Raw genomic sequence first — 25,853 nt, forward strand, 5'->3', positions numbered from 1 at the left:
TAAGGCTAAAAAAGCTGTGAGATTTGTATTGCAGAATGCGATAGAACAATAGCAAAGTAAACTAATAAAAGTCAGGATTGAAAGAGGAGAGATGCAGAAGGTAGATTTTCTCTTATTTTTTAGCTGGAGAACTAAAGACATACAAAGTTTAGACATCAAGTAATAGAGGTGTTAGTAGATTTAAAGGAATAAAGATAAACATTTGAACTGAATTGAATATGTTTGACCAAAATCAAACAGTGGAGAGGAGGTAAGAAGAAGTAGAACTATATTAAATTTCTTGTTCTAAAGAAATAGTCAGATGGGACCAAAGATGAGAGAACAAAAATTTTTATCGTGGCTTTTTTTACACTTGCAGAAAATGAAAATGTATATGGGATATTTATAAAAACTGACCACATCCTACATAACAAAAGACAAAGAGCTATTATACAGGTGTTCCTTGACCAAAAACTTAATTTTTTTCTATGGAAGTGGTTCTTAGTATGTTCAGCAGCATCAGCATTGCCTGGGAACTCATTAGAAATGCAAATTCAGAGGGCTTACCCCAGTTCTATTGAATCAGAAACCCTGGGGGAGAAGCCCCCCAGTCTCTTTTGGTCAATTTTTATAGATATCCCATTTATGTTTTTTGTTATTTGCAACTGTAAAGAATGCTATGATAAACTTTTTTGTTCTTTCAAGTGTGGTCTCATATCTGATTATTTCTTTAGGATAGGAAATTATCAAATCAAAGAAGTTTCTGTTGAACTTTAGATAACTTTTTCTTGGTTAATAAAGGTGAAAATTAAATACAGGTTTTTGTCTCTTTAGAAATATCTTTTTGTTCACAGGAAACAAGATTATCTTCTTACCCAAAAAGATGAAACCAAGTGGGTTACTTTCAAAAGACAACCAAGTGAGCACCGCAGACTAATGAGTAGGATCAATAAGAACGTGATTTTGGCGCTTTTAACTTTGACAAGTTCTGCATTTCTGCTGTTTCAGTTGTACTACTACAAGCACTATTTATCAGCAAAGGTAATTTTTTCCCTCCTTTCTCATTATTAGACTTCATTTTAGCTGTATATTTTCCTAACATACTTCCCTTTTGCAGTACGTAAAATTAATCACAGTTTTTAAAATCCGTGCAGAAATAGTTCTTTGAGATTCTCATCCTTGTGAGTGTGGCAAGCACTTCAAAATTACAGTTAAATGTTATTAATAACATGCTAAAAGTCAGAGGTACCAGGTTTCAGTGATGTTGAAATTTTCTGATAGAGTTATGTGAAAATTGTTATTTTTCCAAACAGATCATCACTCATTGGAAAGAATTCAATGATAAATAATTTTGATAAAATATTAGAATTAGTTTATTTTAGTACAGAGTATATTTTAATATAGTGTCTAACAGGGAAGTGTAGTGTTATAACTTACCTTTATTATAAATCTATAGGTATAAAGATGTAGAGACAATAATTTGGAATCTGGTAGCTTCTGAAGATCATACAGAAGTCCAGATAAGAAATTCCAAAGTTGAGAAGGTATTCTTGAATTGTGAAAAGTTGCCAAACACTCCCACTGGGGTTAATTATAATAATAGCTACCATTATTGAGAATTGTGCTAGATACTGTCTATGCTTAATTTAACCCTAAAAACATTTTGGGGGGGAAATATATTTTTGTTTGTATCGTCATTTGATAGTTAGAACTATTCTTCAGAACGATTTACTTCCCTTTCCCTCCCAAAGGGGATGATACTTCCCTGCCCTAGTTAAGCTTGACCATGAGACTTACTTTCACTTGTGGAATGTTATAGACATTTGCAGAGATTTCAAATGGGCTTGTATGATGTGACTTGCCCTTTGTGCTCCCCTGACCTGCCAGGAGGAGAGTGTGCCCTGGGTAGATGCTGACCTCCAGCCTGAGCCCTGAATTAGATGTATGGAGCAGACCAAACATAGCTGCCCAGCTGACTCATACATCTATGAGGGAGAAAACAAATGCTTAAGCCTTCAAGATTGAGAGAGGTTTATTATGCAGCATTATTACATGAGGTTCCTAGACCTCATTTTACAAATATGAAAACCAAAACTCTGACAGAGATGTTAGATAACCTACCCCAATTACCCAGTTTCTAACATGCAAGCCTGACAGGTGTACCTAACTCCATTCTTTCCAGGCTATATTATTTTAAAAATAATTGACAAGTACTGAGGCTACCAGATGTCTTGGCTGTTGACCCAGTGAATGTCTTTGTGTTTCGTCTTCAACCTTTGCTGATTATTTTCTTAGGATAAAGTCCTAGAGTGGAATTTCTGGGTCTAGGATGTACATTCTAGATTTTGTTACATATTGCAAAGTCACCTTTCCTAAGGATAAGTAGTGTGCCTGATTTCCTATACCCTTTCCAAATATGGGAATAATAACAACAATAACAATAATTATGGCATCCGTGTCATGCTTTTGAGATGCTTTTGGCTAATAGTAGCTTAAACACATAGAGGGTTATTTGTGTCTTATACTTTTCAGTCCAGAGCTTCCAAAATTCTCTTGACATTTCCCTAGTGCTACAGTCCAGGCTGGAGGAGGAAATAGTGCATTCTAGGAGGCTTCTTCTTTTGTGACATGGCCAGCAGATTCCCAGCTGTAAGAAAGTCTGGGAAAGCAAGATTTTACTATTAGTTTTAATGCTGTTGTTAGTTAGGTTTTCCAGACTTTATATTAGAGATCGCAAAGGAGAAGGGTTTTGGGAGTGGGTGTTAGGTCAACTTACCTATCGTGTCTGCCATAGCAGTTCACGTTTTTTGGTGTGCTTATAGGCTAGGAACTATGCTAAGCAGTTCACATATATTTAATTCTTAAAACAACAAATTGAGTAGATCCTGTTGTCCTCATTTTCCCAGCAGAAAAAACTGAGGTTTAGAGAAACTTACTAAATTTGTCCAGTGTCACACAATTATTAAGTGAGGGAGATAGAATTTAAACCTGAGGAGTCTACCCCAAGAGCGCTTGTTCTTTATATTTCTGGTATTTTTGATGTTCAAGAGCCGAGAGATATTAAACTCCATTAGAGGCCATTTCTTTCTAATGAGGTTAAACATCTTTCCATATGCTTTTTGGTTCTTTTTATTTCTTTATTATAATTTCTTTTTATTCCTATCTGCATATTTTTCTGATGTTGTTGTCTTTTTCTGCAGCTGTTCTTTATAGTTTTAAGGATATTAAGCGTTTACCATATATATTTCAAATATCTTCCCCAGTTTATTAATTTGCCTTTTACCTTTATATTCACGATGTACCCCCTTAATACACTAGTGTTCTATTTAATTTCTAGGTAGACAGGTATCAAGATCTTTCTCCCTTAGGGTATCTGGTTTTTATGTCATAAGTAGCCCAAGATTATGGAAATATTCACCTGCATTTTCATCAGATACTATTTTATGTTTAAATTTTTATGTAAAATATAATTTATTTTAGTATGAGGTATGAGTTAGATATTTAATTTACAGTTTTACCCAAATGGTTAATCAGCTGTCCCAATGTCACTTATTGAATGACTTCATTAATTTAAAAATCCAATCTTAATTATATGTTAAATTCATGTAAATAACCCCTGTCCTGACCTTCTTCCTTGGTAAGCGATGTGGCATAGTTGTTAAGAGCATGAACTCCAGCCCAGGATTAAACCTCATCTATCCTGCTTATTAGCTGTGGGATCTTGGGTAAATTACTTGACTTCTGTTACTTGACCTCTACTTCCTCATCTATGGAATTGGGACAGTAACAGTACCACCTATGAGACTTGTGAAACTTATATGAATTAATATTCATAAAGCGTTTGGAACAGTGCAAGTCACATAGAAAGAGATCAGTACATATTAGCTATTATTTTTATTATCTTCAATTTTATAATGAAAAATAGTATTTGTTGTATTGAGTCCATGACATACAAACTGCTTTAGTAATAAGTGCCATATTCTTTAAACAAAATAGAATATTTTGAACAAAATAAAGCATTAAATTAAATAAAGTGCAGTTAACCTTTATATACTATTAAATTTGTGAAATTTGCATTATCTGTACTAGAGTTCTTGTTTTTTATGTTTAATTTTAATAATAGGTGGAAATTACAACATCTAAGTTCTAAATACCAAAGGTTATTTTTATTTTATTGCAGAATATGGAAATTATATTAAACAATTCCTAGCCAAGTAATTTTGCATTCTTTAAGATGGAATTTTATAACTTATTAATTCAGAAACTTTTATGTAAAAGTCATGTGTTGGGCATTTTGCTAAGGTGATAAACAGTGATTGGGAAGTAGTCTCTTTCCTCTCTATATTTATAATTTAATTGGGGACAGATGTTAATGGGACAATAAATGTTTCCTATATATTATTAATGTGAAGGTAAGATACTTTGTAACAAATACAAGTAGTTTCTCTATACTAACAGGAAAAAAAAAGCTTTATTTAAAAATAGGGTTAGACTAACTGCTGAAGCTACCAACTTTTAAAAATTTTTTAGTTTTGTTGTGGAAAAACTTTTAACTTTTGGCTTTTTGTTAAACTTCAAGATTTTACTTACATACAAACTTTAGGGAAGTACAGATGCATCCTCCGTAATCTAATACAGATTCTCCTGACATAGGAGGAGAACCCAGAATTTTGTGAACTTTGTTTATTGATCGTATCTGAATTGTCTTCCTCATTTGTTCAGTGAACAATATTTCGGGGGGATAATCTTAGATAAATAAAGAAAGTTCACATGAAAATGATTTTTAGTTCAGTCAAATTTGTTTGATTTGGCAAAAGAGTATATAATAGTAGCCTTGATCAATACTAAATAATAGGTCAGCATCATCAACAGAGAAACCTTGATTCTAGGTCATCCTTGAACTTTGAGGTGATTTAGAGAGACCCTTGAGATTATGTATTAGAACTAGGGCAGGCATGAAAAATGGGTTTTATCTTTGGTCCCCAACCCATATCTAGTGTAGTAAATGTTTAGGACTACAGAGTTTTTCAGGCTCTTCAATAGAGAGAAATACAATATCTATCATTGGTTAGGGAAGAAGGGCTATTTTCTTTCTTGGAGTTAAGGAGGGCTACTTCTGTCTATCTATTTCTTGGGCCTCACCATGGAATTCCTTTTGACCCTAGCTGGTTATGCAAGTTTAGTCTTTCAGTGTCCTCCTAAATGAGGTCTGAACAATCCAGTTATCTGATAGCATTGAAGACAGGAACTAGCAGATTATATCTGTTGGGTCTGGTAAAATTCCACTGATGGATACAGTCCACTCTTCAGATTCCATAACAACCATCCAAGTCTTTGAAATACAAACTCTTCCAAGGGAAGGACTTGTCTCTAGCACCCTCTAGGGAATGTCAGTTGTTCATTGTTTTTTGCTGCGTTTAATAGGATAGTGTGATTATGATTCTGTGTTGCTCATTCAGTCTGTATTTCTTGACTATATGTTACATAAAGGGCACTTGGTAGGAATACAGAGATAAGTAGAACACAGGTCCTAAATCTCAAGGAACTCAAAATTTGATAGAAGTGGTAACAGCAGTAATTCTTGAGTTTTGGGCCTAGATAGTCCTGAGTTTGAACCCTCATTCAGTTGTTTGGCTGAGCCTGCTCTCTAGAGCCCATGAGCCACAACTACTGAGCCTGTGTGCCACAACTACTGAAGCCAGCATGCCTAGAGCCCGTGCTGCACAAGAGAAGCCACCTCAGTGAGAAGCCCACGCACTGCAACGAAAGAGTAGTCCCCGCTCGCCGCAACTAGAGAAAGCCCGCGCACAGCAACAAAGACCAAACGTGGCCAAAAATTTTTAAAAAGTAAAATAAAAATAAAATAAATAAAAGAATACATTTTTAAAAAAAGATTGCTAAGTTCAGTTCCTAGAGCTTGTGTCTTCACTCATAGTGCTATTCCAACATGTAACTACAAGTATGTTCAAACAAAACACTATAACATTGATAAGAAGATATGAAATGAGATAGCTTTAAGGAGTTCTGCATCCCAAATGGAAGTCATAAAATATTGATACCTCAGTGGAAAGAAGACAAAGCCAATGAACCATGTTTGTGTAAAGCACTGAGTGAACCAAACCTTGATGATGTTCTTGACTTACAACCGTAAGCTGCACCGCTGCCTGTAGTAATCAGTTATTCTTATTACCTAGAAGGCCACTTACAGTGTTCTGTGCTGGGATATCGTTCTTTGCATTATATTTAGTAACCTGTGTGTGTTTGGTTAGAAGGCAGGGGAGGGAGTTGAAAGGGGAATTTGGATTTCAAATTTGGCAGTAGTCATTCACAGTGAACAATTTCATAATCCATTGTTAGAAATGGAAATGAATCTTATAACCATTTAGATCATGTGTAACAGGTTTTTGAAGTGTTTTCAGTTGGTCAGTTACTGAAGCATGATTTTTCTTAGATCTTCTTTGACTTCTGGCTAGTTCCGTTTTGTTCTGAAGGCTAATGTCTAGGTCATTGCTGAGAAAGAATATCATGCTTGATAGTCTCATCTAGTACGGTAAACTTTGATAAATGCTACTGTTCCCCCTTCCCATGCTTCCCCCAACCCCGCCACTCCTGCCATCATCCAGGAGAAATGTGAAAGAATTTCTTTCATTAGAATTAAAGGATATTTAAATTTTTTTTCCATTTATTCCCAGACTTTAAGCTGTGTAAGTTTTTGGCCAAGCAGCTTTGATTATTAATAAACATAGCTTTCCCACCAGTTATTGAAGACTTAAAAAAATTTCTTTAAAGTATTACCATTAGGTCCAATAGGCATGATTAGTTATCATGCTGAATTAAGAATTGTTTTTTGGTGTCTGTAAGAAACTGATTGTTGGCTACTATCTTTAAAAAATGACAGGATCATTTAAATCTTTACTTCTGTTTCCTGAATGCTTTTTCTTTGATGGCATATCTTAATTTGATTCATTTATCAGTGGAGTTCAGTAGCCACCAGACTGTTTCTACCAGTCCTGTTTGGGATCTGATTCTATCTCTCCATTCATTTATTCATTTCATTTAAATTTTCAACACAAATATCTCATAGGTAGTGTTTCAGAATATCTTTAGACGTTTTTAACCTCTTGACTTTTACCTTATGGCTTTTCTTTTAGAACATTCAGTCATTCGTCAAGCATTTGTTGAGAGTTTACTATGTGCTAAGCACGGTACTAGGCTATGAGACAAAATGATGCATCGAGTGCAGTCCTTGCTGCCTAGGAACCCACAAATTGGGGGAGTTTGGGGTTGAAGGGGAAAGGGGAAAAGAAATACATAGAGACATATAAACAAATGACATCAATATGATATGTTACTTCTTCAAATCACACATCATAAAACACTGTTCTGCCTACTTTACTACTTACAGCTTAAGAACTCTTCTTTACCTCTACCCTTTGTAATGCTCTTCAGGCAAAAATAACAGCCGTCAGAGTTATTTTTCTTAAATACAGATCTGATCAAGTTATTCTCTGCATAAAATACTTATGGAATAAGATCCCAACTTCTTACCATGGTGTGGTGGATAGTATCTGTTTGCCTCTCCAGGTCCTCTCCTCGCCATACTCTGTGCCTTGGGAGGCTGACCTCTGTGGACAACATTAGCTGAGCTCCCTTGCTCTTTGTTTGCCATTTGGGTTTAGCCAATGGGAAGCATCAGCTGGAGACTGGAGACCAGGAGGAAAGAGGCCAGGTTATTTATTCTCTTGGTTCTCCATTTGTAGGGCCATTGGTTGATAGTGACTGCATTCCTCCTGTACAGCAAAGTTGTAGCCACTGCATACCATTAACTGTTCCTACCGAGGTGGATTGACCATTAAGATAATGAAATTTAAACTGCAGCTCCCCTCACTTCCAAGGCTCTTGGAGGAGCCTTAGGAATATGTTACAAAACTGTGTATTTTTGTAAAGTTTGCAATAGATAATTTATTGCATTTTTTTTTTCTGAAAAAGGACCACCAAAATTGTATAATCTTCAAGCTCTATAAAAGTGGATCCTCTTATGTCCCTATCCTTGACTCTCTGAGCTTAGATAAGTGCAAAGTTTTCAGGGAATGAGGAACTGCTGAGTAACCTATTTGGGAAGGATATGGTTAAATATTTCATGGATAAAGTAATAGTTTGGATTGGTCTTATAGGATGAGTAGGAGTTCTCCATGTAAAGAAGGATGGGAGGGCCATTACAAATAGAGGAAACAGCCTATGTAAAGGGAATGAGCTATGTGTATGTTTAGAAGAGGAGTACACTAAGTAGAGACCAAAGGAAACACAAAGGTCCTGAGGCAGGAACTTGCCTGGCAGTTTTGAAACAGCAGAGAGATCACTGTGGCTGTAGAGGAGTGAGAGAGGAGAATAGTAGGTAAGGTCAGAGAGTTCTATATTTTTTATGGCCTTGTAAGCCACTGTAAAGGCTTTGGCTTTTATTCTGAATGAGATTGGGGACTCTAGGAAGGTTTTGAGCTGAAATGTGACACGACCTGACATTTTTTAATAAAAAGAAGTAGTGCGGATGCTCCGTTGAGAACTGATTGTAGGGGCAAGGGCTGAAACAGACCAGTTAGAAGGTGTTCTAGTAATTTACATGAGATGATGATGGCTTGGACACAGGAGCTAGTGGTGGAGTTTGTGAGAAATGGAAAGTAGAGTTATCAGGATTTGTTGATGGTCTAGATGTGGGGTATGAAAGACAGAAAAGAGTCAGGGATAATGCTAGGTTTTTGTGTGTGTGTGTGGCTGTGCTGGGTTTTTGTTGCTGTGCGTGGGCTTTCTCTAGTTGTGGTGAGCGGGGGGCTACTCTTCTTTGCGGTGCGCAGGCTTCTCATTGTTGTGGCTTCTCTTGTTGCAGAGCACGGGCTCTAGGCACGCAGGCTTCAGTAGTTGTGGCACGTTCGCTCAGTAACTGTGGCTCGTGGGCTCTAGAGCGCAGGCTCAGTAGTTGTGGCGCACGGGCTTAGTTGCTCTGCGGCATGTGGGATCTTCCCGGGCCAGGGATCAAACCCATGTCCTCTGCATTGGCAGGTGGATTCTTAACCACTGCGCCACCAGGGAAGCCCCAACGCTAGTATTTTTGACCTAGATAATTGGAAGGGAGAAGTTGCTGTTTAACAAGATGGGAAAGACTAGAGGAAGCAAGTTTGAGGAATGGTGAAGATCAGGAGTTTTTTTGTACATACTAGGTTTGAGATGCCTGTCTGACATCCAAATGAAGAAGGTGAATAGACATTTGAATATATAAGTCTGGAGTACAAAGGACTGATGTGGTTTGGAATATAAACTGGGGGTTGTAAGCATATAGATTGTATTTAAAGCTGTGAGTGGATGAGTTACCAAGGAAGTAAGCATAGAGTAAAAAGAGGAGGAGAAAAATCTCATGGTCTGAGCTTTGGGACCCTTCAACATGTCAGGGAGCTGAGAAGAAGTAGCAAATGGGACCAAGGAGTAGTTGGAGAGAAATAGCAGGAAACCAGAAGTATGGGGATCCTGAGAGCCAAGTGAATGAAGTGTTTAGGTGAGGCAGAGGTGATAAATAATTCTTGATAGATCAAATAAGACAAGAACTCATAGTTGACCATTGGATTTAGCAATATGGAGATTACTGGTGAACTTGATGAATACTTGGCAGAGTGAACTTAAGCTCAAGTAAGTACATGACAGGAGAGAAATTGGAGGGAGTGAGAACGGACTACCCATTAAGAGTTTTGCTGTAAAGGGGGACAGAAAATTGTTAGTTGGGAAAAGAGAAGTCAAGACGTGTTTTTTGTTTTAATTATTTAAGATAGGAGAAATAATACCATATTTGTATACTGATGGGAGTGATCCAATAGAGAAAACAAATTAAACAACTCAGAAATTTAGTTTTATCTACTAATGTAGGGCTATGGTGAACAACAAGTGGCTATATTATAGAATTTGCAATCTTTTTTCAAGGATGAGGATCACAAAGCTGCCTCTGATGTTGTTCTGTAAATATCCTTGGTATATTTTCTTTGTAAAAAATTAATTTATTATTCAAATATAGTTGATTTACAGTATTATATTTGTTTCAGGTGTACAACATAGTGATTCAGTATTTTTATAGATTATACTCCATTTAAAGTTGTTACAAAATATTGGCAGTATTTCCCTGTGCTGTACAATATATCTTCATAACTCATTTATTTTATACATAGTAGTTTGTTCTTCTTAATCCTCTACCCATATCTTGCCCCTCCCCACTTCCCTCTCCCCACTGCTAACCACTAGTTTGTTCTTTATGAGTCTGTTTATGTTTTGTCATATTCATTCATTATTTTTTAGATTCCACATATAAATGATATCATATAGTATTTGACTTTCTCTGTCTGACTTATTTCACTAAGCATAATATCCTCTAGGTTCATCCATATTGCAAATGGCAGGATTTCCTTTTTATGGCTGAGTAGTATTCCAGTATGTGTGTTTGTGTGTGTGTGTGTGTGTGTGTGTGTGTGTGTGCGCGCCACATCATCTTTTTCCATTCATCTGTTGATGGGCACTTAGGTTGCTTCCAAATCTTGGCTATTGTAAGTAATGCTGCTATGAACATTGGGATGTATGTATCTTTTCGAATAAGTGTTTTCATTTTCTTCAGACATATAACCAGGAGTGCTCTTGTTGAATCCTAGAGAAATAGTCCTTGGTGTTAAAATGTTACTGTTTAAGTTGCAGAGCTTGTGAGGAGAGACCAGTTCTGGTTCTACCTTAATCACTCAGTATACCTTTCTTCCTTCCTTCCCTCCAATTAGCAAACTGTTATTAAGCATTTTACTAGTTGTCAAGCACTATGCTAGATACTGGTGATACAAAGGTGGATTGGATTTGGTCCCTGCCCTTGCGTTTACAGTTTAATGGGGAAATGAGTCTCCTGTTTAGGAACTTGGAGCACACTTCATTTTCAGGGTGATAATATTCTTACTGCTTTTCAAAATCCTTCCATCTAACAGATAAAGAGCATATTCAAGGCATAAGAAACTTCTTTGAGCTTGAAACATTCTTCCTCTTGTCTCTAGACCATCAGACATTCTTTCTCCTGTGACTTTCAAAGTGTTTTGGTAATTAACACATGAAGAACTGATAATACTTTTTTCCTTCTGATTCTCTAGACCTGAATGTTTTAAAAAATATTCTTTAAAAAATAACATTTGCAAGTATGATATATGTTATGAAAAGTGTGGGCATTGGAGCTTTCTGTGGAACAGAAATAATAATGCCTACTTTGCAGGATAGTTATGCGAGATAGATGAGAATACATAATTCATATGTGGAAGTACACTTAGAAGCTGCTCAATAATTATTATACTTTCTTATCACTTTGCCAAGGTCTGCAAACACTAAGTCAGTGTGTGGAGGTAAGCTGAAATTAGGGATATGGAGCTAAATGGATAAACACTAATTCTAAAGAGATAGCAAAGAGTTTACTACTCATTGATGGAAATTAATTGGTTCAGAGATGTTGACCATATTTATTTACTTAAGTGATGGCACTTAATTAAATTATAGCAATCTGTCAGTGTTTTCCGTCTTGGGTAGTTGTATTATGTACTTGTAGAATTCTTAGCTCATGACTGTATGAAAATAGGTATTTAGATAATGCTTTTTAATGATTATGAACCAGTTATATAGATTGAATCATACCTACCATAAATGTAATGTTGCATGCTGGGCTTTGAATTTACTACAATTTTTTTTTTTTTAATCTTCCTAGAATGGAGCTGGTTTATCAAAATCCAAAGGAAGCCGAATTGGATTTGATGGCACACAGTGGGTATGTATGATAATCAAGAACTTCCTCAATTGCCATGTTCATTTAGTTCATTCATTTATATACTTAATAGGTATTTGTTGAATGATGACAATGATAATAGCTAGCTTTGTGAAAACAGGTAGTAGGTGATAGAAAGGAAGAGGCAGACCCTGTGCCAAGTGCTTTACATGCAGTATCTCATTTAGTCCTTGTGCAAACTTTAAGAAGTCAGTACATATGTTTATCCTCAGTTCACTTAGAAAGATTAAGGTTGGTTGGCTAATAAGTGGCTGAGTCCAGATTCTAACTGCTTGCCTCCAAAATCCTCATTCACTGAGCTGTGATACTTCCCCAAGTGAATAAATATGTGAATCAGAATTGAACCAAGAATAAAGGTAAATAGGAGTACCTATTTACCTAGTAAATTTACCTAGTAAATAGGAGTTTAGGAGTAAAAATCTATTCAACATGTTTTCTTTTTTTTTGGCTATGCCGCAGGGCTTATGGGATCTTAGTTCCCCAACCAGGTATCGAACCCAGGTCCCCCGGCAGTGGAAGCACAGAGTCCTAACCACTGGACCACCAGGGAATCCCATGTTTTCTTTTTAAGATAAGGAAAATTAGCAATATGTACAATAAATCCTTGTTTCACAGCCTGTACATTTATACAATTTATAAAATATATTTTCTTTTTTCTAATCAAATTTAGAATGAAAAACAATGCTAAAAAATTACATTTATCCTGTTAGCATACATATTGGATATGACTAGTTATTTCTTGTGGATACACTTCAATCTTTGGCTTCTCTTTAACCAGAGACATGAGAGGCTTTAGATTAGAAGTGAGTTTTCAAATCACCAAGCAGCTATAAAGTAGTGATAATTTTAGGTCATTGCTGATACCAATTGGATTTGAACTATTGTTTAAAAAGTAAAGTCTGGGATATCCTATATCAGGCTCCTCAACTATCAGGTCTAGAAGTATCAATGTAAACTTTTAATTTATTAAAAGTAACAGTTCTGCTTTGCAAACTTAGGGTAGTCTGATGGGAAAGGGAAGCCCTATCTCTTTCATTCAGGGAATGACCCTTGAGGTGGGAGAAAATAACAGATTGTTTTAAAAGGGTTGACTTCCAAGATACATGAGCAAAAAATTACGGAGCAGCTTACTACATTCAGTGAGTTCTCTTTGTTAATTATATTGCATGGTACTGAAAATCACTCTGTATAATATTTGCAAAGTCATAGGGAAGGGAGAAGTAGTACTAAAATACTTTTGTTCTAATATTTTAGAAGGAATGAAAAAGTGAAATGTCATCAATAGATGTGATACTGAACCCGGATAAAATCCTAGAATGAGTTATTAAACAGATAATTTGAGGGGCTTAGAAGAGAAAATATGATGATTATTAGGAACTAGGTGTTCACTAAGAACATGTCCTGCCAAGCCCTTGTAGGAGAATGGACTGTTACAGTCTCATTGTATCCTTTTTTCAACAAGACGTTTTTCTTTCCTGTAAACAAAATGAATTACTGAAGGTCAGATGATAATAGTCATGTTGATCAAGAATTAATTGAATTTAGAGTCAATTGGACATCTATGTCCAGGGAACCTTGATGATTGCATTGATAACAACCTGGAAGGCATATTTAGAAGGTGAGTTGTAGAATCTCTCCTTGACCCTGCCCTAATCTATATTTATATCAATAATCATAATGAAGCTGTGTGTTCATCAAGTTGAAAGAGATTCATTCAACAAACACCAAGCTGAAAGAGATTCATTCAACAGACATTTATTAAGCACCTTCTATGTACTAGTATCTGTCATCTCATCATCTTTCTTCCTCTTTTATTCTCCTAGTGTAAAGCACAGAAAGTAATAGCCATGAAAGAAAAAATTTTTGATAAATTAGGCTCTCAAAATTTAAAACTTCTGCTCATCAAAAGCCACCATTAAAAAATGAATAGCTAATGCCACAGATTACAAAATATTTGCAAAACATGTATCTGATAAAAGATTGGTATCAAGGATAAATGAAGAACTGCAATTCAGTAATAGACTTTTTTGTTCATAATCTTTATCAAATTCAACAAGTGTTGTATTCCTGATTTGCTAAGAGGTTTTAATCATAAATAGATATTGAATTTTGTCAAATATATTTTGTGTTGAAATTATCACAGAGTTTTTCCCCTTTACTCTGTTGATACGGTGAATTTTATTGATTTATTTTCAAATACTGCCTTTCATTCCTGGGATAAACCCTACTTGGTCATGATATTTCCTTTTTTTTCTTTTTTTGGTCCTTTTTTTAAAAACTACAGGAATTGATTTTTTAGTATCTTGTTAAGTATTATTGCATCTGTGTTCATGAGGGATGGTGGTATATAATTTTCTTTTTTTGTAATGTCTTTGTCAGGTTTTGCTATTAGGATTACACTGGCCTCATAAAGTGAGTTTGGAAGGATTTCCTCCTGCTCAGTTTTCTGAAAGAGTTTTTGTACACTGGTATTATTTCTTCTTAAAGCTTTGATAGAATTCACCAGTGAACCATCTGAGTCTAGAGTTTTTTCTTGTTGTTTTGATGGCAGGTTTTTTTTTTTTAATACATAACAATTTCAATTCTGTTAATAGTTATAGGGCAAGTCAGATTTCCTGTTTCATCTTGTGATAGTTTTCTTAATCATGTTTTTAAAGAAATTTGTCCATTTCATCTGTTATTGAATTTGGGGGCATAATTGTTTATTCTAACTTTTTACTTAGTTGGCTTTCCCACTAAAAGATGATAAACTCTTCTAGAATAGAGATTATTATATTCTTGGTATTTGCATAATATTCTACAGTAAAAACAAAGGATAAGAGACGGATTCCTGCCTTTATCTCATTTTTTAAATTTTTATAATTCTTGATACTATTTATTTATCTTGTATATGTTTTTATAAGTTTCCTCAGATTTTGTAAATAAGAATTTATCCTTAATTCCCTGAAACATCTTTTTTTGATGGCATACGTCCCTTTGAAATCATTGAAATCATGCTTTCACTAAAGTAGGCTTTTAAGCAATAATGTATTTCAGTTATTCTATTTAACTTGACTACACTTAGGTATTATTTACTCCTAAGTGTGATTGTTGTTTCAATTCTAATTTTGAAATGTATTTTTTCCAGTAGGGTGTTCTGCTTACCGCTCAACAGAATTATATTTTTAAATATTACAGTATTATTAGAAAATCAAACTGTAGATAGGAATGGTCAGGCAGGCGATGTATTTTAGTTTGTCTTTTGACTGGCAAGATTATTAAGCAGTATTTCAAATATGAAGAAAAGTGGCACATACTACTGATTTTTGGTTTCAGAAAGGTTGACATGACTGATTTTTGAAAACTGAAAAGGCTGGTATTTCCTGTCCCACTTTTGCTTGAAAAGATTTAGCTACTACCAAGGGAATAATTTGTAAGCCCAAAGTTCTCATTTCAGATACTACTTCCTCTATGAAGATTTTGTTATCCTTTTGATGTACAGTTAATTAGTAGCTATTGTTCTGTACTTTGTAATATGTTGCATATATTTTTACTATAGCATATTTTACGTTGTATTGTAAATATTTGTTCATCTTCCTTAGTAGACTGTGTACTTCTTGAGAACAGGGACAATGTATTATTTATTTGTGGGTTTTATTCTTTTAGCAAAATAATAAGCATGCAATCTACTGAGTAAGCAGTCTAGATATCCTTATAAAATTAATGAATAAAAATTTAATAAAATAAATTATTGTATTGGTTTAGAAGAATTAAGGGGATTCTTTTCCTCTCAAACAGCGCACAGTTAAAAAATTTATTATGCTAACATCCAGTCAAAATGTACCTGTGTTCCTTATTGATCCTTTGATTCTGGAATTGATTAATAAAAACTTTGAACAAGTCAAGAATGCTTCTCATGGCTCTGCTTCAGAATGCAAGTATTTCTGTGTTCCAAGAGACTTTACTGCATTTGCACTACAGTATCACCTATGGAAGAATGAGGTAAGATGATTTGCTTTCAGATAATGGAGTGTCTTTTACAAAACAGTATGGGATTAAACCAATTTAAACTGTAAAACATTTTAAAATTTTCATAAAGACCTTTATAGATTGTATCAGGAATACTTTAAGCAATAGTAACAAAACACAATAGTGGCTTAAGCAAATAGGGGACTTATTTTTCTGATACAACAAGAGGTTAAAATGTTGGTGGCTGTTGGTATTAGTGGAGCTGTCCACTGAAGTCAGCATGTGCATCACTGAAATTCTTTCTGCGTTTCTCTCATCCTCACAAGGTAGCTGTTGTAGCGCCAGGGTATCATAGTTACACTATCTATCTTTTTTTTTTTAATTACTAATACTGGTGTTTATTATCACCACAAACAAGATGAGAGTACCATTTTTTTGTACCTTTTTAAAAACTGACTTTTTTCAGCCATTGCGTGAAGAGCCATCTTTTATGTCAAGTTATATACATGAATAGGCCAACTGTGTCTCATCCAAACTTTGTCCAAAATTTGGATATCTAATCATTCTTTTTTTTTAATTTCTTATTAGTCATCAGTGTTATACACGTCAGTGTATACACGTCAATCCCAATCACCCAATTCATCACACCACCACCCACACCACCCCGCCGCTTTCCCCACTTGGTGTCCATACGTTCGTTCTCTACATCTGTGTCTCAATTTCTGCCCTGCAAACTGGTTCATCTGTACTGTTTGTCTAGGTTCCACATATATGTGTTAATATACGATATTTGTTTTTCTTTTTCTGACTTACTTCATTTTATATGACAGTCTCTAGATCCATCCACGTCTCAACAAATGACCCAATTTCGTTCCTTTTTATGGCTGAGTAATATTCCATTGTATATATGTACCACATCTTCTTTATCCATTCGTCTGTCGATGGGCATTTAGGTTGCTTCCATGTCCTGGCTATTGTAAATAGTGCTGCAAGGAACATTGGCGTGCATGTGTCTTTTTGAATTATGGTTTTCTCTGTGTATAGGCCCAGTAGTGGGATTGCTGGATCATATGGTAATTCTATTTTTAGTTTTTTAAGGAACCTCCATACTGTTCTCCATAGTGTCTGTATCAATTTACATTCTCACCAACTGTGCAAGAGGGTTCCCTTTTCTCCATACCCTCTCCAGCATTTGTTGTTTGTAGATTTTCTGATAATGCCCATTCTAACTGGTGTGAGGTGATAGCTCATTGTAGTTTTGATTTGCATTTCTCTAATAATTAGTGATGTTGAGCAGCTTTTCATGTGCATCTTGGCCATCTGTATGTCTTCTTTGGAGAAATGTCTATTTAGGTCTTCTGCCCATTTTTGGATTGGGTTTTTTTTTTAATATTGAGCTGCATGAGCTGTTTTTATATTTTGGAGATTAATCCTTTGTCCATTGATTTGTTTGCAAATATCTTCTCCCATTCTGAGGGCTGTCCTTTCGTCTTCTTTATGGTTTCCTTTGCTGTGCAAAAACTTTGAAGTTTGATTAGGTCCCATTTGTTTATTTTTGTTTTTATTTCCATTACTCTCGGAGGTGGATCAAAAAAGATCTTGCTGTGATTTATGTCAAAGAGTGTTCTTCCTATGTTTTCCTCTAAGAGTTTTATAGTGTCTGGCCCTACATTTAGGTCTCTAATCCATTTTGAGTTTATTTTTGTGTATGGTGTTAGGGAGTGTTCTAATTTCATTCTTTTACATATAGCTGTCCAGTTTTCCCAGCACCACTTATGGAAGGACTGTCTTTTCTGCATTGTATATCCTTGCCTCCTTTGTCATAGATTACTTGATCATAGGTGTGTGGGTTTATCTCTGGGCTTTCTATCTTGTTCCATTAATCTGTGTTTCTTTTTTTGTGCCAGTACCATATTATCTTGATGACTGTAGCTTTATAGTATAGTCTGAAGTCAGGGAGTCTGATTCCTCCAGCTCCTTTTTTTTCCCTCAAGACTGCTTTGGCTATTCGGGGTCTTTTGTGTCTCCATACAAATTTTAAGATCTTTTGTTCTAGTTCCGTAAAAAATGCCATTGGTAATTTGATAGGGATTGCATTGAATCTGTAGTTGCTTTGGGTAGTATAGTCATTTTCACAATATTGATTCTTCCAATCCAAGAACATGGTCTATCTCTCCGTCTGTTGGTATCATCTTTAATTTCTTTCATCAGTGTCTTATAGTTGTCTGCATACAGGTCTTTTGTCTCCCTAGGTAGGTGTATTCTTAGGTATTTAATTCTTTTGGTTGCAATGGTAAATGGGAGTGTTTCCTTAATTTCTATTTCAGATTTTTCATCATTAGTGTATAGGAATGCAAGAGATTTCTGTGCATTAATTTTGTAACCTGCAACTTTACCAAATTCATTGATTAGCTCTAGTAGTTTTCTTGTGGCATCTTTAGGATTCTCTATGTACAGTCTCATGTCATCTGCAAACAGTGACAGTTTTACTTGTTCATTTCCAATTTGTATTCCTTTTATTTCTTTTTCTTCTCTGATTGCTGTGGCTAGGACTTCTAGAACTATGTTGAATAATAGTGGTGAGAGTGGACATCCTTATCTTGTTCCTGATCTTAGAGGAAATGGTTTCAGTTTTTCACCATTGAGAATGATGTTGGCTGTGGGTTTGTCATATATGGCCTTTATTATGTTGAGGTAGGTTCCTTCTGTGCCCACTTTCTGGAGAGTTTTTATCATAAATGGGTGTTGAATTTTGTCAAAGCTTTTTCTGCATCTATTGAGATGATCGTATGGTTTTTCTTCTTCAGTTTGTTAATATGGTGTATCACATTGATTGATTTGTGTATATTGAAGAATCCTTGCATCCCTGGGATAAACCCCACTTGATCATGGTGTATGATCCTTTTAATGTGCTGTTGGATTCTGTTTGCTAGTATTTTGTTGAGGATTTTTGCATCTATATTCATAGTGCTATTGGTCTGTAATTTTCTTTTTTTTGTAGTATCTTTGTCTGATTTGGTATCAGGGTAATGGTGGCCTCATAGAATGAGTTTGGGAGTGTTCCTTCCTCTGCAATTTTTTGGAAGAGTTTGAGAAGAATGGGTGTTAGCTCTTCTCTAAACGTTTGATAGAATTCACCTGTGAAGGCTTCTAGTCCTTGACTTTTGTTTTTTGGAAGATTTTTAATCACAGTTTCAATTTCATTGCTTGTGATTGGTCTGTTCATATTTTCTACTTCTTCTTGGTTCAGTCTTGGAAGGTTATACCTTTCTAAGAATTTGTCAATTTCTTCCAGGTTGTCCATTTTATTGGCATAGAGTTGCCTATAGTAGTCTCTTAGGGTGCTTTGTATTTCTGCGGTGTCTGTTGTAACTTCTCCTTTTACATTTCTAATTTTATTGATTTGAGTCCTCTCCCTCTTTTTCTTGATGAGTCTGGCTAATGGTTTATCAATTTTGTTTGTCTTCTCAAAGAACCAGCTTTTAGTTTTATTGATCTTTGCTGTTGTTTTCTTTATTTCTACTTCATTTATTTCTGCTCTGATCTTTATGATTTCTTTCCTTCTGCTAACTTTGGGTTTTGTTTGTTCTTCTTTCTCTAGTTCCTTTAGGAGTAAGGTTCGATTGTTTATTTGAGATTTTTCTTGTTTCTTATAGCTTGTATAGCTATAAACTTCCATTTTAGAACTGCTTTTGCTGCATCCCATAGGTTTTGAATCGTCGTGTTTTCCTTGTCATTTGTCTCTAGGTATTTTTTGATTTCCTCTTTGATTTCTTCAGTGATCTCTTGGTTATTTAGTAACGTATTGTTTAGCCTCCATGTGTTTGTGTTTTTTTCCCTGTAATTCATTTCTAATTTCTTAGTGTTGTGGTCAGAAAAGATACCTGATATGATTTCAATTTTCTTAAAGTTACTGAGACTTGATTTGTGACCCAAGATGTGATCTATCCTGGAGAATGTTCTGTGCACACTTGAGAAGAAAGTGTAATCTGATGTTTTTGGATGGAATGTCCTATAAATATCAATTAAATCTGTCTGGTCTGTTGTGTCATAAAGCTTCTGTTTCCTTATTTATTTTCATTTTGGATGATCTGTCCATTGGTGTAAGTGTGGTGTTAAAGTCCCCCACTATTATTGTGTTACTGTTGATTTCCTCTTGTATAGCTGTTAACAGTTGCCTTATGTATTGAGGTGCTCCTATGTTGGGTGCATATATATTTATAATTGTTATATCTTCTTCTTGGAGTGATCTCCTGGTCGTTATGTAGTGTCCTTCCTTGTCTCTTGTAACATTCTTTATTTTAAAGCCTATTTTATCTGATATGAGTATTGCTACTCCAGCTTTCTTTTCATTTCCATTTGCATGGAATATCTTTTTCCATCCCCTCACTTTCAGTCTGAATGTGTCCCTAGGTCTTAAGTGGGTCTCTTGTAGAGAGCATATATATGGGTCTTGTTTTCATATCCATGTAGCAGGCCTGTGTCTTTTGGTTGGAGCATTTAATCCATTCACATTTAGGGTAATTATCGATATGTATGTTCCTATTACCATTTTCTTAATTTTGGGGGGTTTGTTTTTGTAGGTCCTTTTCTTCTCTTGTGTTTCTCACTCAGAGCAGTTCCTTTAGCATTTGTTGTAGAGCTGGTTTGGTGGTGCTGAATTCTCTTAGCTTTTGCTTGTGTGAAGCTTTTGATTTCTCCATCGAATCTGAATGAGATCCTTGCTGGGTAGATTAATCTTGGTTGTAGGTTCTTCCCTTTCATCACTTTAATTATATCATGCCACCCCCTTCTGGCTTGTAGAGTTTCTGCTGAGAAATCAGCTGTTAACCTTATGGGAGTTCCCTTGTATGTTATTTGTCGTTTTTCCCTTTATGCTTTTTTTTGTGTGGTACACGGGCCTCTCACTTTTGTGGCCTCTCCCGTTGCGGAACACAGGCTCCAGACGCACAGGCCTAGTGGCCATGGCTCACGGGCCCAGCCGCTCTGCAGCATGTGGGATCTTCCCGGACTGGGGTACGAACCCTTGTCCCCTGCATCAGCAGGCGGACTCTAAACCACTGCGCCACCAGGGAAGCCCTGTTTGCTTGTTTTTTCGTTCCTCCCAATTTTATATTGATATTTTGAAAATATTTAAACTTATGGAAAAGTTAGGACATGGCATTTTAATCAAAAGAATACTAGTACTAGGTTTAAAAAGTCAGATAGTAAGGCAAAGCTCATAATGAAAAAGATCAGTATCTGGCTCTTCTTTCCTCCCCAACCCTTATTCCCACTCTTAGAGCCAACCACCTTCAACTCTCTCTACCTTGTTTATCTTCTCCTTTATAAATGAAATGTTTATGCTTCTATTTTTAAAATATTTCATATTTAGATTATGAATTATGAGAATTTAGCTGTCATATCTATTTTGTCTCATGTAGACACACGTGCACACACACACACTCTTCTCCCATTACCATGACTATATCATATTTTGTAGTTAAATCAATAGTCATTGTTTATCTTACTATGAATATATAGATAATCACATGAATGCTACCTAGTTTACTCTGAATATTTTCCTTTTCTTATATGGCTCTCTTTCTCTTTTTTTGTTTGCTAGTTTTCTATATATTTATCAATAATCCATGTATGAACTCTGCAGCAGAAACATAAAACTCTCAGTAGGATCAAATACATCAGATCATTTCTCAGTTCCTTTTTTTTTTTTCTGGAGACATCCCTCCTAGATCTCGTGGTCTTTCTGCCCTAATACAGTCTGATCTGCTCTGCAGATACTGTTGTGTAACTCCTCTTCACAACATTTTAGGAGTTCTCTTCGGAGAAAGGTTGAATGGGAGGTTGAAACCTTGCATATCTGAAAATGTTTCTTTTTACCTGCACGTTTGATTTCTAATTTGCTCCTGCTGTGTAACAGTTGTCCCCAAATTTAGTGGCTTAAACAACAACCATTTATGTAGGTTATGATTCTGTGACTTAGCAATTTGCATAGGATTCAGCTGGGCAGTTCTTCTGGTCTCAGCTAAGTTCACTTATACAGCTGCCACTCAGCTAGGCAGCTCTGCTTCTTCAGGATGGCTGGCTGTCAGATGAGGCAGTGGAGGTGCCTGGGCCATGTGTCTTTCATCATGTAGGTTAGTCTAGGCTAGTCAGAGAAAGCAAAAGCATGCAAGGTCTCTTTACATTGTTAAAATATGAAGAGTTCTTATCCATGAACATGAAATATATCTCCTTTAATTTAGGTGTCCTTTGGTGTTCTTTAATAGAGTATATTTTTCTTACAGATTTTGTGCATCTTTGTAAGATTTATTTCTTGCTACCTTATAGTTTTATGTGCATGGGGGGTGTTAATGTAGATACTTTTCCTCTTCTTTTGCCAATTCATTATTATGTGTGAATTAGAATGCTGTTGTCTTTTGTGTTTTGGTCTTGTTTTCCAGCAACTGTACTGAACTCTGAACTCTATAGGTAAACTCCAGTAGCTTCTCTCTCCTCCCTCAATCCCCTACCTCCTTTTCCTCCCTCTCTTTCATTTTCTCTCTCTTTGAGTGTAGGTCATTGTATTCTCTGCACAAAAAGATAATTTTGTCTCTTCCTTTCCAACTCATATGCCTAATTTCTTTTTCTTGTCTTATTGGTTTAGGTAGGACCCCCAGGATAATGTTGAATAAAAGTGTCTTTCTTTTCTGAACTTATTACTTGGATGTTGGACTTCCAAAGTTTCATTTTCTTATCTTTGCTCTCTGATTTTTTTCATCTCTTTTGTTAACTGTTCTACTTTTAAACAAAATCTTTAACAATGCCATTGATTTTTTTCATATTTTGCTTAAAATTTAATATTTTTATTTTCTAAAAGCTCTGTGTACTCTGTTTCTTATAGTAGCATTCTTATTTTATGGGTGCAATTTTGTCTTTTTCCCTCTTCAGATTTTAAAGGTTTATTGTTTTTCTTTTTTTAACTTTCGTTTTAATAAATAAATTTATTTATTTATTTATTTTTGGCTGCATTGGGTCTTTGTCACTGCACCCAGGCTCTCTCTAGTTGCATCAAGAGGGGGCCAACTCTTCGTTGCAGTGTGCAGGCTTCTCATTGTGGTGACTTCTCGTTGTGGAGAACAGGCTCTAGGTGCATGGGCTTCAGTAGTTGTGGCACATGGGCTCAGTAGTTGTGGCATGCGGGCCCTTAGAGCACAGGCTCAGTAGTTGTGGTGCACGGGCTTAGTTGCTCCATGGCATGTGGGATCTTCCCGGATCAGGGCTCGAACCCGTGTCCCTTGCATTGGCAGGCAGATTTTCAACCACTGCGCCACCAGGGAAGCCCCAAGGTTTGGTGTTTTTAAAAGAAAGTCTTTTGCTTTCTACCGTATTTTGTTTTTGAAATTCCCTTCTTTGTGGGTGTTTGGGTTTTGGTATGGTTATTTTATTTTGTCTGTTTTTCATGATACAGGTTTTCTATAGTGTTCATTGATCTTTGTTCATATTTAAGAATGAGGCACTGAATACCAATTGGAAGCTTTTTTTTCTGGTTAGGCCTCATTAACTGGTGGACTTCACTATAGGGTAATAAGAGTATGCCAGCTTTTTCACTGCAGAGACTCCTAAATGTCAGTATTTGTAGGTCATTGCTATTGGACTGTTTGAGTTCCTCATAGAAAAAGCCTACAAAGCTTATAAACCTTTTTTACAACAAGTATTTTATCATTCCTTTATTTTCCCAAAACGAAGTCTATAGAAATTATAACTTACCTACATACATAATCTCCCAAATCCTGTAATGTCTCTACTATAGTATAAAGTAGAAATGAAAGGAAATGTATATTTCAGTGTGTAAATGTCCAGGCATGACTACACTGGAAGACATAAGGAAGTAATTCAGATGCTTGCACTTATCCTACTTATTTAGTAGGACCACTGAATGTGATAACTTCCAATATATACTCTATTGTGAATGATATTGTTTTTAGTAATACAGTTTTCCAAAACAGTAAACAAGTTTCCAACAGCAGAAAAGTAAAATTGCCTCTCCTTTAACATGGCGATTGTATTCCTCGGAAATGGAGGCTCACATAATTACAAATACGTTTTTCACTACGTGACTATCTGATAGAACATTTGAAATTATGCAGGACACAGGATAGATTTCCATATTTTGGATTTTAGGATGTCTCGTGTACCCGGCCTAGACCTCTAAATGCCAGTTGTGTCTTCAATCATTATGATAACTGAAAGTATCTCCACGAATTTCTAAAATGTCTCTTGGTTACAGTACCACTTGCCTTGAGAACCAGTACTTTAGAAGAAAGAGAATATGCCATAATTGGCAAAACCAGAAAGACCAGAGTCAGAAGCAAAAGGTCAGCAACACCCAGAATAAGCACACAGGGTCATGTTTATCATTTTACATAAATGACATCATACAGAGCCCTTGGGTAGTCCTCCCAACACCTTCTCCCAAGGTAGAGCTAATTCATTAGATCACCAGATCTGATTACTATAGACTTAATTTGCCTGTGATTTTTCTTTGTTAATATCATTACCATGAAGCGAGCAAACTACTGCCAAGGCAACTGGGAGTAGATGTGTGCAGTACAGTCTTGAGCTAGGCCTTTGCTCCGTTTGATTAGAGCAACTACTTTGTTCTTGACTTTCCTCTGCCATGATTATGAAAAGGCAAAGCCGTTTCATAGTTCTGCCTATTTTGTCTGTCAGTCTTTCTTCCCACAACCCAACGTCTCATTCCTCTTCAAGTTCTGTCTGGCCTTTTAAATTTTTCCCAAATTTACCAAATTATAATGCTTTTCTTTCATCCTGTACAGTAGATTCCTTCTCTGAGTTGGCCACTCTTACACTCAATCAGTACTTTTCACCTCTTAGGTTTATGAAAAAGGGGAATCCTACAGTCGATAATTCTAGTATAAGGAGTACCAAGGTGAAATTGTATTAGCCAGACTAAGTTACATTAGTTGCTACTAAAAACAACCCGAAAATCTCATTGGCTTAGGGCAAAAAAGGAGTAATTGTCTCTAGACAAAATCCAGTGTGGTTATTCTTGGTCAGCGATATTCCTGGATGACTTTCCTCTAAGCAGTGACTTAGGGATGCAGGCTGTTTCATTTGTATGGTTTCCCCATCTTGTAGTTCTTTGCTTCCCTACATACAAATGGAGGAGGGAAAGCAGGGAAGGTCTTATGGGACATTGTAAGGCCAGGCCTGGAAGTGGTATCTGATACTTCCATCCACATTCCTTTGACCAAAACACGATTTCACTCTATATCCAGAAAGGAGAAGACAGTTGTTATTGATACTGGTTAGCATTCTTTACCAGAATGGTCACTTTCTCTTGTTTAACAATATCAACAACAACAACAGGTATCTATTGAGCACCTGCTGGTACTAGCCACTTTGTTGATTCTTAAGGTTGAGGAACTTTCAGTCTATTAATGAAGTTTAAACAACTAAAAAACAGTACAATCAGTACTATGATAACGGTTTGTGTGTATTATAAGAGCATAAATGAGGACACAGCTAATCCAAATGACAACATTCAAAGACAGTAAGTGATGTAAATAAAGTACTCTTGAAAAATGTTTATGAATGCTGTGGCTCGTAAGACTTTCAGATGCACTTCCATCCTTTAATAACTTTAATGTCTGGTATTACCACTTTATTTTCCTTAACTGTAGACTAGGTATAATATCGTCCTTGCTGACGTCACATAATTTCTATGGACATCAGATGAGATAATTAATGTGAATGAGCTTTGTACACATTATATAAATATAGACTTAAAGAAATAGTATTGTAGAGTAGAAAGAACCTTGTATTTGGTTAGATAAGACCTAAATGCTGGCAGTGGCTTTGCCTCTTATTAATTTTGTTTCTTTGGACTTCTGTGAGTCTGTTTCTTTATCTATAATATCTGTGCTCTATAAGATAGATGTCATATGTAAATGCAGTAATGTTTATAAAAGTTCTTTGGAAACTGTACATTTCTATTCAAATATAAGGTGTTCTTAATAATTAATACTGGTTAATCATCTAAAGCACTGGTGTCCAGATTAGGATTAAAAATCTACCCTATAGATTA

General features: G+C 35.7%; 1 protein-coding gene across 1 annotated transcript in view; it reads left to right on the forward strand.

The window, feature by feature from the left end:
• Positions 1–915: 915 nt before the first annotated feature.
• FKTN (fukutin) overlaps positions 916–25,853 on the forward strand; it is an 81,918-nt gene continuing 56,980 nt past the window's right edge. The window contains exons 1-3 of the mRNA XM_065879927.1: positions 916–1,020; positions 11,738–11,797; positions 15,593–15,796. Of these exons, the coding sequence (XP_065735999.1) occupies positions 916–1,020; positions 11,738–11,797; positions 15,593–15,796 (369 nt within the window). The remainder of the gene's footprint in view (positions 1,021–11,737; positions 11,798–15,592; positions 15,797–25,853) is intronic.

The sequence above is a fragment of the Phocoena phocoena genome, chromosome 6 (genome assembly GCF_963924675.1).
Source record: "Phocoena phocoena chromosome 6, mPhoPho1.1, whole genome shotgun sequence".
Taxonomy (NCBI): Eukaryota; Metazoa; Chordata; class Mammalia; order Artiodactyla; family Phocoenidae; genus Phocoena; species Phocoena phocoena.